We start from the raw sequence: 17344 nt of genomic DNA, 5'->3' as shown, positions 1-17344 counted from the left end.
AATGGCAAACAATGTATCAGTGAACCATCCGTGTTTTTGTATGGAAAGAAATATGAATTTTTAAACTGGTCTTTCATGCGATAAAGGTGGTCATGTTTGTGTGCATGTGCCAGTGAGGGTTTATAGGCTTGTTCGATTTTTCAATAAACTAGTTGTGAGTTTGCGCCCGTCCTGTCTCGTCATTTTTGCTGTCCCGTCCAAGTATGCAGTTTTACGTCCAAGCATTCTTGTATTTTATTTTAATAATAAAATTGGGGATGCGCGAATTTGTTTCAAATTTTAATCAAATAATTACTGAGCTAGTAATTCAATGTGCAGTTTCAATTTGTGATGTTCAAAATTTAAATAAAGGTATTTGTCTCGACCCCTACCATAAGCCTGCGGAAGAAACCTGCTAGACTCAGGTCAAACTGACTCGCACTAACTGCACGTGTACAAACTATTAATGTTTAAGCTGCTTGTTGCACCTAGCAGGTGCACTAAGTGCCCAACTAACTTAGTGTTGAGTTGGCCAGCATGACACAGCAGCGCCTATTCTGTGGCCGTAATAATTTACGTGCAAGCAAAGTCTCCGCATTGTTTAGAGCCAGGCAGGAAGAAGGCAACTACTGCTCAGTAATTACTATACCTCAGCTGCACTCCTGCTTTGGCGGCCAGATCGGCACTTGGTACTTTCAGAGCATTTTGCTCCTAATTATTTATGCCAAGATTGTGCACTTGCAATCTGGAATGTTACCTTTGCATCAAGCAGCAGTCATTAAGAGCTCTGACCAGCTTTCCTGGCCATCCTGGAAATTGAAAAAAAAAAGTGGGGGAGCATAATTGTCTTCCATGCATTTTCTCGCAATGCGGCAAAATGCCTGGCGGCAAGATCAGCCCACAACCATCGTACTGTCTTAGGTGGCGTACCACCAGCACGGGCCTAAAAGCATCGAGGATTGTTGCGTTGTATCTTGCCAGTGTGGCAAATGTTCGAGGACGAGGATTCCTCTGGCCTTTCCATGCTCCTGGAGTTGACACGTTGCACAACTACGAGCACGGCTGGGGCGCAGTGGCGAGGCTGGATGAAAGCCTGTTTGTACACGCCGCGGTGGCTCAGTGGCCAAGGGGTTGTGCAGCTGAGCCCAAGGACACAGGTTCGATTCCCGGCCGCTTTTCTGATGGAGACGAAAAGTGAAAACGCCCGTGTGTTCGAGATTTTGGTGCACATTCGAGATTTAGGCAATGAGGCACACGGTGCGCCTCATCGCTGTGTAGCGCAGGTGCATAAAAAAAAAAAAAAGCCTACCTTTCTGAACCTCCCCCTCTTCACTAAGATAGGAACAAATAGGGTCACAATCCTCCTGAAAGTGCTGGGTCGTCCTGCTAATCTGAGAAGCGTGGCACGGCAGTTAAAGAACCTTTGGCAACATGGCAGCATGCCAAATGGTGAAGTGCAACATATTGTGGGGCCAGGTATCTAAACTGGCCTAATGCATAAAATAACAGCATGCTTCCAGAGGCCAGACAATGCAGTTTGAGTTGGATTGGCAGCCAATCTGAAAAAATTTCGCCAAACTTTATGATTGTAGAGTAATGAATATTATTTAATCATTTCTTTTAACTGGAATGCTGTACTTAATCTTCTTAGCCACTTCAACTGTTTTGTTGTCAATGAAACCATTAATTCTCAGCTTGTCTTGTTAAGTACAATTGCTGTCTGCTCAGTTTTGACTGGCATCACTAGTTGAACGTTGAATCCAGCAAGTGAATTCTTTGTAGTGAAGACAGCGCACTGGCAACCAGTTGTCAGTGTGCTGTCTTTATAGCAAAGTGAACATTTTTTGTTGTGTATGTTTCTGTAAAAAGTCCCAAGCACAATCTCCTCAAACGATGTCCACGAACTAGCCTGACACCAAGCTTTACTTGAATTCTTAACTGCGCAGCTGTTCTGTAACACTGCACATAACGTATTCCGGGCCATTCCAACTCTTCCATAGCGCTTCTTTGCTGCATTGACCATTTCACTGCCTTAAAGGCAAAGGTATCAGCACCTGAGCAATACATGGCATGCACATGAAGTCACCACCTCCCTTTCTGGTACACTGCTCATAGTTTTTCCAGCGCTACTCTAGATAAGAGCAGCAGATAAGTTCGCAGCCTTTCACCATGGGCGCAGTGCACCAACATGGCAGCTACAGTGATGTCAGCGCAAGCTATCTCTACCAAATGCAAACTGCCACGACTAGCAGTTTCAGAGCTCCTTAGCAGACAAATAATATTTGCTGAAAGAGTAGATATGGCTTCCTATTCTTGCACATAGTTCCCTTCTGTTTCATTTTGGCATACTTGCCTTTTACACATCTATAGATACGGAATAGCAAAAAGTTCAGCATAATTGTGTATGATAATGCTCTCTCCACGCATGCCAATGCAAGCTATAAAAAAAATCTCTAAATGTCACTAATTGGTAACAGGAACACACTGCATATTATATCAGACGTGTCCTGCCAGAAAAGTAAGTTGACGACTATCTACAGATATGGTAACTAGAGTGGGCTAGTTGGTGCATATGGCAACTAGGAAATAAACAACACTCAAACAAGGTTGAGGGATGAAACGAAATGTACACAGTGCAGTGCATGTATTTTTTTGTTGGGGCTTCCTTTTTTAACCATGTGTTGTTTCCCCAACACCCTTCCAATGTCTTGTAACTACAAATAACTAAGCACCACACAGATTTAACCACTTGAAAATCTTTCCCAATATGGCAAGCAGATCATGCATTTTGCAAGGATAGTAGCAAGAACCTGAATACACAAAGTATGGTGCACACAGAACTTCACCGGCGCCACGCCAGTTTATTTCATTCAAGGGCCACATGAAAACTGCACACAATGATGGCTATACACTTTTAACCATTTGTGATGAACAGTAGGGTCAATTTTGAAGTACAATGCAACGTCGTGCATCTAAAAATGGCTGATAATGCCTTTGTACATAACAGAGAAACCGTGAAAACAAAAACAATGTTTCACAGGTAGCGACACAGCAATTACATTGCGATGCAAACTGTGGAACGACAATGACCTCCAGAATATCGAGAACAAATTTGTTATGGCATGGCATTCAATGAGTCGAGTACAAGAGGCGGTGCCACAACTGCAGTTCCCTGAACCAGTGTGGAACATCGCAAGCAATGAACAAACAGTTTGTACACCAAGAGTTCCAGAATCTCGGTACTAGACCATGATATACTCGTTCCGAATAACCTCGGCACATTCATCCATGAGGTCCTTGTAGTCGTCATGCTCTTTGACCATAAGTATGATCAGAGGTCTTCGCATGCCCATTGCCGTAGCCATGTCACGCCGAGAAGGAGTGAAGATGTAAGGGATGCCCTTCTCCTCGCAGATTCCAGGAATGTGGCTGAAGATATCGATCGGGTGGACGTCGCCGGCCAGTATGATCAAACCCGTATGGTCCTTGCGAATCTTCGTTTGCACTTCTTTCAGCCCGGTTAAAATGTAGCCCCTGTGCTTCGAAGCCTTTTTTATCAGCTTGTACAGCTTCTTCGTGAACTTCTTCGTGGCCATTGGCTTTGCAATAGCGTTGACAAACGCCAGCTTTTCCTCGTAAGTCATAGCATCTTGCTCACCGTTTTCGTCAGCACGTGTCGAGTCGTCCATGCTGCGAGCGGCATAGTAGGCAGCTTTTTCGTCTTCAACGGATACTTTTTCTTTCTTGATTTTCTTTGAAGGCTTCATGCTAGCGTGGTCCTCGTCGTACGTGTCGTCAGTGCGCTCTCTTTTGACCTTAGGCATGATCGAAAACTGTGGATCAACCTCACACTTCTTGTACCACGACCACCTCGAGTACCACGTTATGTGCGGAAAACAAACAATGGCGGCGGCCACCACTGTCGCTCGACCACATGGCTTCTCAAAAATATAAAAACCATTAACAAGTTTTTACGTAAAATAAATTGTAGTTACGTATATATAATTAAGTAAAGCGTTATAAAAAACGAACTTTTTAACCAGTAAAAGTTTTCATAAAAATATCTCGAACGTTGTATGTAGCACTATATTTTTGGTCGGATGTGCTGCACACAAGTAGAATAATGGTAGGATACAATAGTAAACCATTGTTGGCATATTTAACAACAAGGTGACCAACTTTGACGAGCTTACAAGTACACTAAAATTAAAGCACAAGTCCTAGAGCCTTTATCATAAATTTTAATGCCTTCAAATTTACAGACTATTGCTTTAATACACACGCAGAGGTGGTTGTAGGTTTGCGTACGGTTGTGCGCATGCGCCGTTTTGAGGGGGCTTGCCTTGGTTGCTCTGCTTCAGAGCGCCGCGCGGCCTGCCTTTCCAAACGGCGTGTGTGTCGTTCGTGTGGCTTGCCTCGTGCACGTCGCTGGAGCCTTTCAGGACAGGTTCCCCCCCATTTTTTAACACACCCTCCCTCGCTCTTCTCGTCGCAATCAGTGTTCGAGAAGCACGGGGTGGGCATCTCTGTACGCATTGTGTGCTTGGTCCAGTGCATGGATCCTAGCATTGGCTGGTATCAGCCTGAACAGCACGGGCCGGCTCTGCTACTGTGGAACTCCATCTGGGAAACGCAGCAAGGCTTAGAAACGATGGATCTCAACAACTCAAATTTGCGTGCTCCTGACTATATTCCCATTAGCAGTGCACCATCTAGCGTGGGAGAGCAGAAGAAGGGCGTGAACGGACAGACCGAGCTGACAAGCGGTGCAGACAAGTTTTACAACCCTACGAAGCGGAAAAGAGAGAACCGTGCAAGCACTTACGCTCTCAATAGGAACCAACACTTGATCAGTCAATATGGCGGCACGCCGTGGAGAACTGAGGTGAAACACTTTCGTCCCGGAATTCTCGGGTAAGTGGCGAGTTTCGCAGTGAATGAACCTGGTCGTCCTTCGTGTCCTCAATGGGCATAGTGGAGATCTTGCCGCTTCTAATCGCCCACATCGTTGTTTTGGGCTGTGAATCACGTGATAATTGTGCGGTGTGGCTCGTCGAGAGCCGGGCGTATGCACAGTTTAGGATTGCTGCTGCAGCGGTTTCAGCGTGGGCAGTAAGAGTGATGCTGCTTTCCAGCTCGCGAGAAGCAGCGTCGCCCCCATGCTGTGGTGAAAACATGTTACGTCGCTCCGTGACTTCACCACATTGCTTCGCCATGCAGGCCACGCGGCTCTTTCGAAACAAAAGTTCCGCTCTCAGCGTTTCACTTCGATTAGAAACGGAACGGTATCGCGCCAGTTCTCACCCGGTTCCCCGTGTCCCCGCGTGTAAAATCTGCTTGTAGCGAGTGCTGACTTCTTCCAAACTCCGCGCACACGTGGTCCCCGTGCGTGGCCCGCTGCCGTGTCGTTAAGACTAAGTGTATGCATTCAAGCGCGTTGTGGTAGCACCGGAAGTTTTACGTGCACGTTACAGCGTGCGCTGTTAAGATTACTTGTGGTTTGTCCTGATGCCGGTTTAAGAGTGATTGCTAGGTAAAATCTAGGTGGAAGAAACCTTTGTGTATGAAATCTTTGTGTATGTGTAAGTTGAAAGTATAAATTTACGGTTTTTAGCTGTAGCTGGGGGTCACGATAAAGAGCAAAGCAGACTTTGAGCACCCTGGAATGGGTGCTCAACGTCTGTGGCGAACGTGTTCGTCAGCATGCCATGAAAAACTTGTCGCAAACACTTGGACTGCGGGAACCCGCCATTTTTACATTGAACCTTCCATTATTTGCAGGTAAAGCATGGCATAAGGCGACACTTGTGCGTGTGGGTTTGGTGTAGCTACGATGATAATGCGTATGGAAATTTATACAAGAATATGTTGCACCTCCATATTTGCATGGTCCAAAGGTAGATCTATTTGCTTAATCATTACCTGACAGCATTACTCAAACCAATCTTTTTTTAATCGATAATTAGAAGTATTGAAGGTTAGCCTGAGATGTAGAAAAATACAGTAATTGCTTAGTAAGCCTTTTAGAATTGTCATGTTTTTTATAGCCATAGCAGGAATGTGTGAGCCTGTGTGTGAACCTTGGTAATTATTTTTTCGTATAGCATGCAAAAAAGTAGATCGTGCTTGTTGAAGGTGGTTTTGTACTCAAGCACATCTTTTTGTGGCTGTGTGGTCTGAAACTAGTATTGTTGACCAGCTCAAGCATTTGGGACTAAAAATGGTGCTTGCAACTCAACTATTCTGTTACAAAGACATGTCTCGTGCGAGTTATAGGAACTTTGTTTGCTTGCATCTAGTTTGCTGAGATTGGGGAATTTGGTCGATCAAGAACATGCGATTTTTACGTACACCTGCCCAGGTTAAGAAACAGCATGTTTAAGGGAGTTGGTATCTAATGAAGACAAATTATGTGCATGTGAAAGCTGCCGATTTCATACACTGTTGCTTTAAGTGTAGGTTGTGTTTTGCCCTGGTTTTTTAACCAGTGTTGTTACTTTTAATTCTAGTTGCTAACTTGAACAATATTTGTCATCTATTATGTGCAAAAACTTGAATGGGTATCAGTCAGTGTAATTAATTTTGTTACTTCTGTTGGAAAAGCAGAAAATGAAATCTAAAATCATGTATGGTCAGTTCTTGCCATTCTACAATCATTTGTGATGTTTGTTTCTTCAAAGTTTATCAGATGAAATGAAATTGCTGGTCAACCACTCGTAGTAGTTCAAGCTGTGGTTCCACTGAGGCCAAAGCGTATCGGCTTGGACTTAAGTCTGTGTAAGGAGCGCGCCTTAATTGATTTGAATTCATCTGCAGCGCTTGCCTAGATCACGATCTGGAAGCGCATATTACTTTCACCCACAGAACTCCAAATTATGGGAATGTGTTTAAAACTTTGTAAAGCAAATTGACAGAGCAGGAGCTGAACCTGAAACGAAGAATACATTAAGGGGACACAAAAGGCTGAATAAACTGAGAAATCACGTTTTGTCAAGGCCAACGAAGCCTTGTTTGAAGAGAAATAAGTAAAGCTGGCTATTCTCATCCTGGTTTCCTTCAATTTTGGGGGGACGTTAAAGAGCATGTCACAATTTCCCATAGCAAACTGGGGCCCTATTGTCAATTTTGCTTGATTGTCACCACCTTCCTGAGTGCCTATTCTCATTGGCTTTCACTTTTATCACAGAAATTGGCAGCCAGTAAGACGAGGCTCTTTTGACTATCTTGGTATGGCAGTGCCCCGACAAAGTCGTTCATCAAGCCTTGCCCCTCGTGCCGTCCTGGCGAAGCTTTCCAAAGGGTACTGCTGCTTAGGAGTAGGTGTGGAAAATGCACGTGCAATTGGCCATTGAGCCATTTTGTCCCAAGCTACAGCAGCAGCATGGTGGCTGTAGTGAATGCCCACGTTAGTGGTAAGCAGGCGGTAAGCTCTCGTGTTCACCTGCACATCCCTTCCAAGCATGCTTGTATGCAAGGCGAAGCATTCTACAGTACGGAAACAAAGTTTGCCGCTGGTACTGCGTCGGTCTATTTTACTTTTGTGACTTAACAAATGCAGGATTAACAAAAGTTCCTGCATACATTTTACATTTGCATGTCTGTGCCTCCATGTTGGTTTCAGAAGCACTTAGGCAGGCTCCACCAAGATTCAAGATTTTTCACGTCCCAAATCGAAATGCGGAGAAGTGTATGGGGCGACAGTGCCTGCTTTCAGCATTTTCTGCATTAATGAGCACCTGCTGCTTATTATTGCAGGCCATCAATTAACATAGCCCATCTTACTTTTGACTTTAGTGTCCATTAACAATTGCTGGTTTGTGGTGGAATGGTTGAGGCAGCTTAGATTAATAATCTGGGCTTAGTGGAACTTGGGAGTGTTCCTCTTGTGTGCAATCTTATCCCTACGGTTGTCAAAATGGTTGACTCATCTATTTATTTACTGGTTAGTGATCAAGGTAACGGAGTGGATACCAAGGGATGGAACTAGAAATAGAGGGAGGCCATTAGCTCGATAGAGGGATGAAATTGGAAAATTTGAAGGGAAAGAATAGACTATGGCATTGCAAGAGTGGAATGGCAGGAAGAGCAAGGGAGGGATGTTTGTCCTGCAGTGGACACAAAACGGGGGCTGATGGTGATGAGTAATGGGCAGTGAATTTTTCCTCTGATGAATTGGCGACACTTGAAACAGTAGTCGTAAGTATTCCATATAGGGCACATCACCTGGCGAGGTTATGCACAAAGCAGGCATGAGAACAGTGGTGGAACAAATGACAAGTTTCTGACATAGTGCACAAAAACTGTTTACAGCTGTCCATTTACAGTAAATTGGACAGCCTTCAGATGCTGTCCAATTTGGAGGTTTCGAACTATGAACTGTTGTATCCTCTCAGCATCTTAACATCCAGTGAGGTGTTCTTGAGTGCATGGGCAGACGGCTTGCTGTAGTTCTCGGCGTTACCCGCCGCGGTGGCTCAGTGGCTAAGGCGTTGCGCTGCTGAGCACGAGGTCGCGGGTTCGATTCCCGGCCGCGGCGGCCGCTTTTCTGATGGAGGCGAAAAGCAAAAACGCCCGTGTGTACGAGATTTCGGCGCACGTTAAAGATCCCCAGGTGGTCAAAATTAATCCGGAGCCCTCCACTACGGCGCGCCTCATCGCCTGCGTTGCGTCGGCGCGTTAAACCCCACAATCAATCAAATCAGTTCTCGGCGTTGGCACAAACATGAAAACTCTTGCAGCTTGCTTAGAAAACCAATTCTTTTGGGGTGTATTTTAGACACCTGCCACTCCCACTCTTTGTACCAGCATCATTGCAGTTGTCAGTTAAGAGATTATGCAATGCTTCCTGTTCCCACATTGTCTTTGGCTTTTGCGTATTATATTCAAACATGACGCAAAAAAAATTGGCTTTTCTTTTTTTGCAGTTTTCAATTAAAAGCTTATGCGATCCTCCTCATTCCCACATTCTGTATTGGCAGTTACGTAATATACTCCAACATATGCCATGCTAAACAATAAAATATCCGAGCTTTTCTCACTTCACGGTACTCTTAGTGACCTAAACTTGTGTGGGCTTGCTATTTCTAGCCACACATCAATAATTTCAATACAGGCTGTAGCAGTTTTCAGTTAAACTGATTACCCAAATTATTAATTGGTTAAAAGTTCTTAATCGTCCCTGCTTCTGAGAATTATTTTGCACTAATTTCTGTTCAGCAGTATGCCCACTTGCCCACACTTTTACTGATAACCGTTTGCTCCTTTCCCATATCAGGGATTTGCCGTGGGCTCTTTTAGTTCACAAAAAATTTGTGAACGAAACTAGATTGAGAAATGCCATTATGCTTTGCATTTCTGTTGTATAAGGAAGTTCACAGTGAGGGATTCCTGCAAACTGTTGGCTTCCTAAGATGTAGCAATTCTCTGAGAAGGCCTGCAAAAAACAGTTGGCCTATTTGTCACACGGGAATGTGGACTAAGCCATTGCTTAACATTTGGTTCATCTGCTGTGAAGTTTCACCTCGGCCAAATTTATTTCAAACATGCATGGACAAATGAAACACAAACACCAAAATATGAATCTGAACCACAAATAGTGCGATTAGTTTCCATGAAAGTCAAAATGACGAGTGGCTTGATTACAAAAACTAAATTGGGAAATGAGGCTTTCCAAATATGCCAATAGCGTGCCATTATTGGGCTTCTGCGAAGTGTTTTTTCAATTTTCCATATTTCTGTGTTTGCATTTCATTTGTCCATGACTGTACATCCAATCCAAACCAGCTGAGACATGACTGGTAGACCCATGAAATGCCTCGTTAATCAGTTAAAAATGGCTCTGTAGCAGATGATGCAGCACCTGCCAGTTGATTTGCGCAAGCAGCCGTGGAGTGGAAGTGACATTTGCCAGCCGGACAGCTGGCGAACTGGTTGAGCTCCACTGGCATCCTTCTGCCAGGGTGGCTAGCCCACCGGATGCCCACTCGCCAGCTGCAGCGTCGCTTCCGCCTGGCCACAACAGCCTTGCTTTTCTGCATTGACATTTCATTATTTCAGATTTTCGCTGGTCGCTTCCGTGGGCATATTTCAGGTGCCACATTTTTTACATTTCAGTCTAGCCAGGTTTATATAAGTTGGGTTTTTGGGAGGTTGAAATTTTTACTGCAGTTGTTGGCCTTTAAGGGTTGCATAACTGTAGCCGAAAAAAATTGTGCAGTTGGAAATGGCTTTATTTGGATTATTAATAAAGTAGCTCTGTGTCCTTGCCTTGCATTTATGTTGCTTTTGCACTTGAGTTGGGTTTGTCAGTTTTTAAAAATTATTGATCACCTATCGAAATTTTTTTTCCTTGCTAAGAGTTCTCCACAAGGCATTTTTTACCACAAGCACATCTTAAAAGGCATTAAAAACAACATAAAAAACAACCTTCAAATGTTTTTAAAAACAGCCTTCCAATGGGTTGACATGTTTTTTTTTATTTATTTAACCGAAAGCATCAAATTTCAGCATTTGAAATAACATGAGTGATGTTATATCAGTCTTGGTAGCAGCAATAATTCAGTAGCCCAAGCAACGCCACAAATGTTGAAAAATAGTATGATGGCTTTTGTATTACTTTTTTTTTTTTTCATGCTATGACTTGGGACACCATACATTGTGAAACCTGAAAAGGGGTTGGCATGGCCTGTGTAAATGCTTTACGGAAGAAAACTGTTAGGTAAATTGATGCAAAAAGCAAAATACACTTACCTGGTATTTTTCTGTGACATACCTCGTAAAAGACACGAACAGCAGCTTGTAAATGTTGCGAGAGAAACCGGCTTGTCTCCATTACAGGTGATCACTACTGCTTCAGTTCAGTCTCTCTCTCTCTCTCTCTCTCTCTCTCTCTCTCTCTCTCTCTCTCTCTCTCTCTCTCTCTCTCTCTCTCTCTCTCTCTCTCTCTCTCTCTCTCTCTCTCTCTCTCTCTCTCTCTCTCTCTCTCTCTCTCTCTCTCTCTCTCTCTCTCTCTCTCTCTCTCTCTGTCTGTCTGTCTGTCTCTGCGTGCGTGCGTTTTCTTCTTCTTCTTCTTTTTTTTTTTTTTTTTGCTTGCTCGCTTCCTCTAAGTGCAAGAGCAGTCCGAAAGATGTGAGGTTTAACACACTAGCAGTCATCACTATTTACTGCCAGCTATACATGCCACTATTCAGCCAGTGTCAGGATCGTGGGATCATTACCACAGGCGACCATGAATTGGCTGTCGGATTTATTGCCCACCGCACTAGCCAACTGCGGTCTAGTTCACACATTCTCTTGGAAAGCATTGCTGTCTCGCTCTGTGGCTTTTCTTTTGTGTCACACAAAATGGAAGGGAAACAGGAGGATAACTCGGACTTTACTTATTTTTAAACAACTAAAGCACCGTTTTTTATTAAGCAGAGGTCATAAAGGCTCTGAAGGGAATGATTTTTTGCTTTAAAGCAAGAAAGTAATACAACCGTTACATGCTTGTAATAAGCAATTTATATCCTTACAGGGCGGTCCCTCCCAACCTAAACAGGGGCCTTAAATTTAGAAGCCCTAAATATCGGGGCAGTGGGGTCGTTGAGAATCTGAGTGTCTTTATTATTTGTTAACTATCCCCCATCTGGGGATCTGTGCGAGCCGATGCCCGAGGGCGACTCATTGAAAGGTTTGTCACGACATCCGGATGTTGCATCCTTAATAAGAAATGCCCCACATATTACAACTCCACACACCACACATACTCAGCAATAGACCTTGCAATTGGCTCTGCAATCTTACTGCCTATGCTTGAATGGAGTGTATTTAACAACCCGTATGGCAGTGATCATTTTCCTGCAAAACTAACGGCTGTAAACAATGACTCTCAAGGCACAGAACCACTTCGAACATTTAAATTGCAAGCAACTGACTGGAAAACCTACAAAGAACTTTCCAGGCTACCCCCTACAACAATATGCCATTTAGATGTTGAAGCAGCAAGTTCACTCATTACAGCCCACATTCTTGACTCTGCTCAGAAAAGCATTCCAGAGACTACTTTTAAAACTCTCCCAAAACCCAGACCATGGTGGAATGAGGACTGCGCGCGTGCACAGTCTGAACAGAACAAGGCGTGGGCACTTTTACGCCGCTATCCCACGGCCGACAACCTTCTCAAGTTTAAGCAGGCAAAAGCTAAAGGGAAGCGTACGCGACGTATGGCAAAAAACGAATGTTGGACCAGGTTTATATCATCTATAAATTCTTATACGGATTCTAGGAAAGTCTGGACTAGAATAAAGAAGCTAAAAGGATACAAGAGTCATCCTATTCCCCTAGTAAGTAGTGTGGGTAACTCAGTAAAAGATCAAGCAGATGCTCTTGGGAAACACTTTGAACATGTATTCAGTTCTTCACATTATACACAAACATTTTTACAGCATAAGAAGGCAGCAGAGCGTCAGCCCCTTCGTGTGAACCAATGCTCGAATGAGGGATATAATGCTCCATTTACCATGCTTGAATTGATGAGTACACTCTCGACATGTGGTAAGTCAGCCCCTGGAGCTGACCGAATCAGCTATGACATGATCAGACACCTACACAGTGAAACCCTGCATGCAATACTTTCTCTCTTTAACAAAATATGGCAAACAGGTCGTTTTCCAAGAACATGGAAAGAGGCTATCGTTGTACCGCTTCTAAAAGAAGGAAAAGAATCCTGTCTTGATGCGAGTTACAGACCCATCGCCTTGACGAGTTGTTTATGTAAGCTGCTCGAAAAAATGATAAATCGGCGACTATTGTACTTTCTCGAGTTTAATGGTCTGTTAGACAAAAATCAGACAGGCTTCAGGTCTGGAAGGTCAACTACAGATAGCCTGGTTGCATTTGAATCATATGTGAAAGACGCCTTCATCCATAAGCAACACTGCTTCCCTGTGTTCTTTGACATGGAGAAGGTGTACGATAGAACATGGCGATACGGTATATTGCTAGATTTGCAGTCATTTGGCCTTACTGGTAATATGCTCAACGTTATTAAGGACTATCTCTCTGATCGCACATTTCGTGTTCGTGTGGGTAATGTGCTGTCTAGAATCTGTGTTCAAGAAAATGGTGTACCCCAGGGGGGAGTGCTGAGCTGCGCACTTTTTCTTGTTAAAATGAGTTCACTAAAAAAATGTTCTCCCACGAACTGTCTCATACTCCACTTATGTTGACATTCAAGTTAGTTTTAAGTCCTGTAATTTATCGATATGTGAACGCCAAATCCAATCAAGTGTCAACAGACTGGTTACAAGGGCTGACAAGAACGGTTTATGTTTAATGCTGATAAAAATGTTGTTGTGGTATTTTCCAGGCGGCGTGGTGTCCATCCCCCTCCTTGTATTACATTACAAGGTCAGCCCATACCAGTAAAAAATGAACACAAGTTTCTGGGTATTTTACTTGACCACAAACTCACATTTATACCGCATATTAAATTACTAAAAACAAAATGCCTGAAAACGATGAACATTTTAAAGGTACTATCGCATCAGTCATGGGGAACGGACACAAAGTGTCTGCTTTCACTTCTAAATAGCCTAGTAAGGTCAAGAATTGACTATGGATGCATTGTATACCAGTCTGCAACCACAACAGCACTGAAAATGTTGGAGCCAGTATACAACTTGGGGCTTCGCTTGGCAACAGGTGCATATCGAACACGCCCCATTCCATCCCTTCACGTTGAATCTAATCAGTGGTGCTTGGAGTACCAGCACACTTACACAGCTCTGATGTATGCTGCAAAGATTACTTCTATGAAGGAACACCCTTTGAACACAATTATGAAAAATAACACTAATAATAAACTTTTTGAAAATCGACCATCCATAGCACCACCCTTCCCTTTGGCAGTGTCACGCCTCTCAAAGGACCTACAAGTTCCTCTTGCTGAAGTTTACTGCACCTCCATTCATGAGTTGGTTGCTCCGTGGGACATTTGCCCAATTCAGTGTGACATGTCTTTCAGAGAACTGCAAAAGAAAAATGTGCCAAACTTTGTTATTACTCAGCACTTTCTGTCACTCAGGGACAAATACAAGGCAGCTGAATTCTACACAGATGCCTCGAAGACTTCTGCAGCAGTGTCTTATGCTGCAATTGGCCCCATATTCACTTTGTCCAAAACAATGAACAGGAACACTAGTATATTTACTGCAGAGGCATATGGTATCCTGCTAGCTTTGAACAACATTCTCCAAAACAAAATTAAGAGCTCAGTTATATACACAGACTCACTGAGTGTTGTTACAAAGCTTTCATCTCTGAAGGCTAGTAAAAACCCAACTTTTAATGCTGTTCTAAGAGCTCTGTACTCGGCTTATAGTCTCAAGCTTGCTGTCACAGTGTGCTGGGTTCCGGGCCACTGTGGCATTGCTGGAAATGAAGCCGCTGACCAAAGTGCTGCAGCAGCTGCCCTTTGGTTCCATATCAAGACCTCAAACCTTATGTGAGGAGGAAGCTGCGAGAGCACTGGCAACAACAGTGGGATAAAGAAATAAGCAACAAATTACATGTCATTAAACCTAAAATTGAAAAACCTCCGTCTGAGAAACATGCTAGATCAATAGAAGTGGCCTTATGCAGACTTAGAATCGGCCACACACACATCACACATTCATACCTGTTGACTGACACTAACAAGCCACGGTGTCATCGATGTGGAGGGCAGCTATCTGTCCTTCATGTGCTTATTGAATGCAAGATGTGCAACATTGAAAGGAAACGTCACTTTAATGAAGTTTACACATATAATATTCCCTTGCACCCTTCATTATTTCTTGCAGACCATCCCATGTTCTCTTACAAAAAAGTTTTTAGCTACCTTGCAGACGTAGATTTTCTAAAACACATATCTTACTCCCCATAACCTCACCTGTGCTCATGACGTGTTGCAAAACAATGGCGGGACCTGAGGCTTTACACCTTAGGTGCCTGCATTCACTGTGTTTTAATGTCACCCTATATAGGCACCCTTTCTCTTAGTATACTCATTATGTTTTAACATGGCCCTATAAACCATTTTTCTTAGAAAATTTTTAATCTAGTGCCTTTATTACAAATCTTTCTCATCTCATTCACAATCGTCATGGCGCTCTTTGCCTTTGTCGGCCTTGCGCCATTAAACCTGAAATCATCATCATATTTGTTAACTATCAGATTCATGTTTTGATTTCAAGTAGCCAGAGTTGTATCTACAAAATTGTAGAGCACCAAGAAGTATACAGAATACTAAAGTTTTCAGAAAGTTGTTTTTAACGGGGAGTTCGCTGATGCTGAAAGAAAGCATCAGTGGGGTATGAAATTCCAGCCGCAATTGATTGTCTGTATGCGTTATGCAGCATCACAGTCCTTGCCGCAGCGAATTGTTCTTGCACACCTTGCATGCTGGGAACAAACACACTATTTGTGGAAGCATTTTTTTGCATTATCGAGCCTGAAAGTGCCTTTTCAAAAATTGACTTGGAGGTGGTTAGGTACAGACGTCCATTCATGCCTTCTGGGAAAGACATTAATCATCAGAATCGTCACTTCCCCCTAGCAATGCTGCTATTTTGGTGCCTGTCAAAATTTTTTTTCTCTTTTTGGAATTCATGTCCGGAATTTCAACACAATTTGTGCCAAAATTGAGCATTTCCACACGCAGGTAGTCGGGTGTGCGTAGGTGTGCTCCCCCAATTTGTGGTCAGCAAAAGAAATTCTTCCTATCTGATGGACCAATACCTCACCACTGTGGACCAATACCTCACCACTGTTTTGTATTTTTACATACAGCTAACAGCGCATGCTTTGCCTGATAAAAAAAAAGGTTTGCTTTGCACTGCGTTTTCTTGCGCGGATTCAGTGATAGATATGCTCCGCATGACATGGATCAACATTGCAGTCGGTCTGCCGACGAACTCCCCACTTCTGTGGTTAATTATTACTTTGTTGGAAAATTAAATACTCCTATTTTAATGGTTGGTCTCAGTTATATGAAGTACCCCGTGTGTTATGTAACCAAGTAAGCTGCCATGAGTGCCTGAATCTCGCCATTTTTCAAAAGCTCAGTCGTGCAGGCAATTCAGGCAGCATTTTGCCATACTGCAAATGGGGCAGCATTGGTAAGCTTGCCATATTGAGGATGTATTTCCTTGATAATACGAATTTAAAGGTCAGTCCATAATTTTGAGGGATGTTCAGAACATGCAAGAAACAAGGTGTTAGGCCACACTAAATTTTTTTTTCCTTAATTCACAAACCCAAACCAGGATTGTAATTTTTTTCTGCTGGATAAGCATGGTTTTTTTTTTAGCTTGACCAACTCTTTAAAGTACAAAAAGTGTTTTTTAATTTTTAAATATTAATGCTTGTCGAAAAATGCGTCAACATTGCTACTCGCGCCAGAATTGATAACTACATAAGGAAATGCTCAATAGAAGAAAGCTTTGGCATTTATCTAGCTTAATGTGTTGCCTGTGCACTGAACTAGGATAAATGTAATGTAATGAATATTAAGGAAGCAAGTAATGATCGAAAAACTGCATAAAATGAATTACTCCTTTTGACCTTTTTTTTTTTTGCGAAATGAGCTCCAAAGTATGAAATATTGCACAGATTTTTTTATCATAGTTCATTGCACAGATCTTTATGTCTAAAACGAGTATGCAAAGTTTCATTTCAAATTGCTTATTCGAAAAAAAGTTATGAATGTTCACGTCATGCGAGTTGTTGCAAAATCTTGTTTTCAGAAAAATGTAAATAAAGGTTTGAAACCGCATGAAAGATAGAAAAAACAACACATAGATGCCTAAAATTCACCAATATTATGGCTATGGCTTTCGTGGGAATAAAAAATGTAGCGAAGCTTGTTTATATACAAATGTCATCGATTTCTAGAACCGATGCGGTGTTGTTTCAAATTGGCAATACGAGGCCAAGGGCTAGAAAACCAGCTGGAACTACCAAGATAGTCATAGTAGGAATGTAATTTTTATTGTACCTTTTTTCTGAATGTTTAGCAATACCTAAACAGTACAAAACAAACTAAATATTGTAGTTATTTACTCCTTTCAAGAAATGCAATAGTAAGATGTGCAGACGGGCTAGTTGTTTTATGGTTTACAATCATGGCGAAAAACAGCGCACAGAAACGGAATGAAAGACAAGAAAGAGACAAACACGGGCACTCGTGTTTGTCTCTTTCTTATCTTCGGTTCAGTTTCTGTGCGCTGTTTTTCGCCGAGAAATGCAAACCAGTCTGATCAAGGTAAACACCGTTCATTCAGTATGGGATATCCTTTATCCTTGTTGTGGATAATAAATGCACAGACAACAACAGGAATACAAG

At 42.8% G+C, this 17344-nt stretch overlaps 2 protein-coding genes across 3 annotated transcripts in view; one reads left to right on the top strand and one right to left on the bottom strand.

Annotated features, from left to right (window-relative positions):
• Positions 1 to 2803: 2803 nt before the first annotated feature.
• Positions 2804 to 3904, bottom strand: Nhp2 (NHP2 ribonucleoprotein). The gene has a single exon (XM_077686180.1). The coding sequence runs from the start codon at positions 3801 to 3803 to the stop codon at positions 3222 to 3224; it is 582 nt and encodes a 193-aa protein (XP_077542306.1). The 5' UTR covers positions 3804 to 3904; the 3' UTR covers positions 2804 to 3221.
• A 420-nt stretch (positions 3905 to 4324) lies between these two features.
• Positions 4325 to 17344, top strand: part of LOC144155001 (terminal nucleotidyltransferase 4B-like) — a 60344-nt gene continuing 47324 nt past the window's right edge. The window contains exon 1 of one of the 2 annotated variants that reach the window (XM_077686177.1): positions 4325 to 4893. In XM_077686177.1, the coding sequence (XP_077542303.1) occupies positions 4535 to 4893 (359 nt within the window). In that variant the 5' untranslated portion in view covers positions 4325 to 4534. The remainder of the gene's footprint in view (positions 4894 to 17344) is intronic. The other variant, XM_077686176.1, reaches the window with a different exon arrangement.

This window comes from Haemaphysalis longicornis, unplaced genomic scaffold, assembly GCF_048455015.1.
Source record: "Haemaphysalis longicornis isolate Haplotype H1 unplaced genomic scaffold, Haemaphysalis longicornis Haplotype H1 scaffold_1, whole genome shotgun sequence".
Classification (NCBI taxonomy): domain Eukaryota; kingdom Metazoa; phylum Arthropoda; class Arachnida; order Ixodida; family Ixodidae; genus Haemaphysalis; species Haemaphysalis longicornis.
Note: the sequence above shows the minus strand (reverse complement) of the source record. Positions and strands in the feature narration are given on the sequence as shown.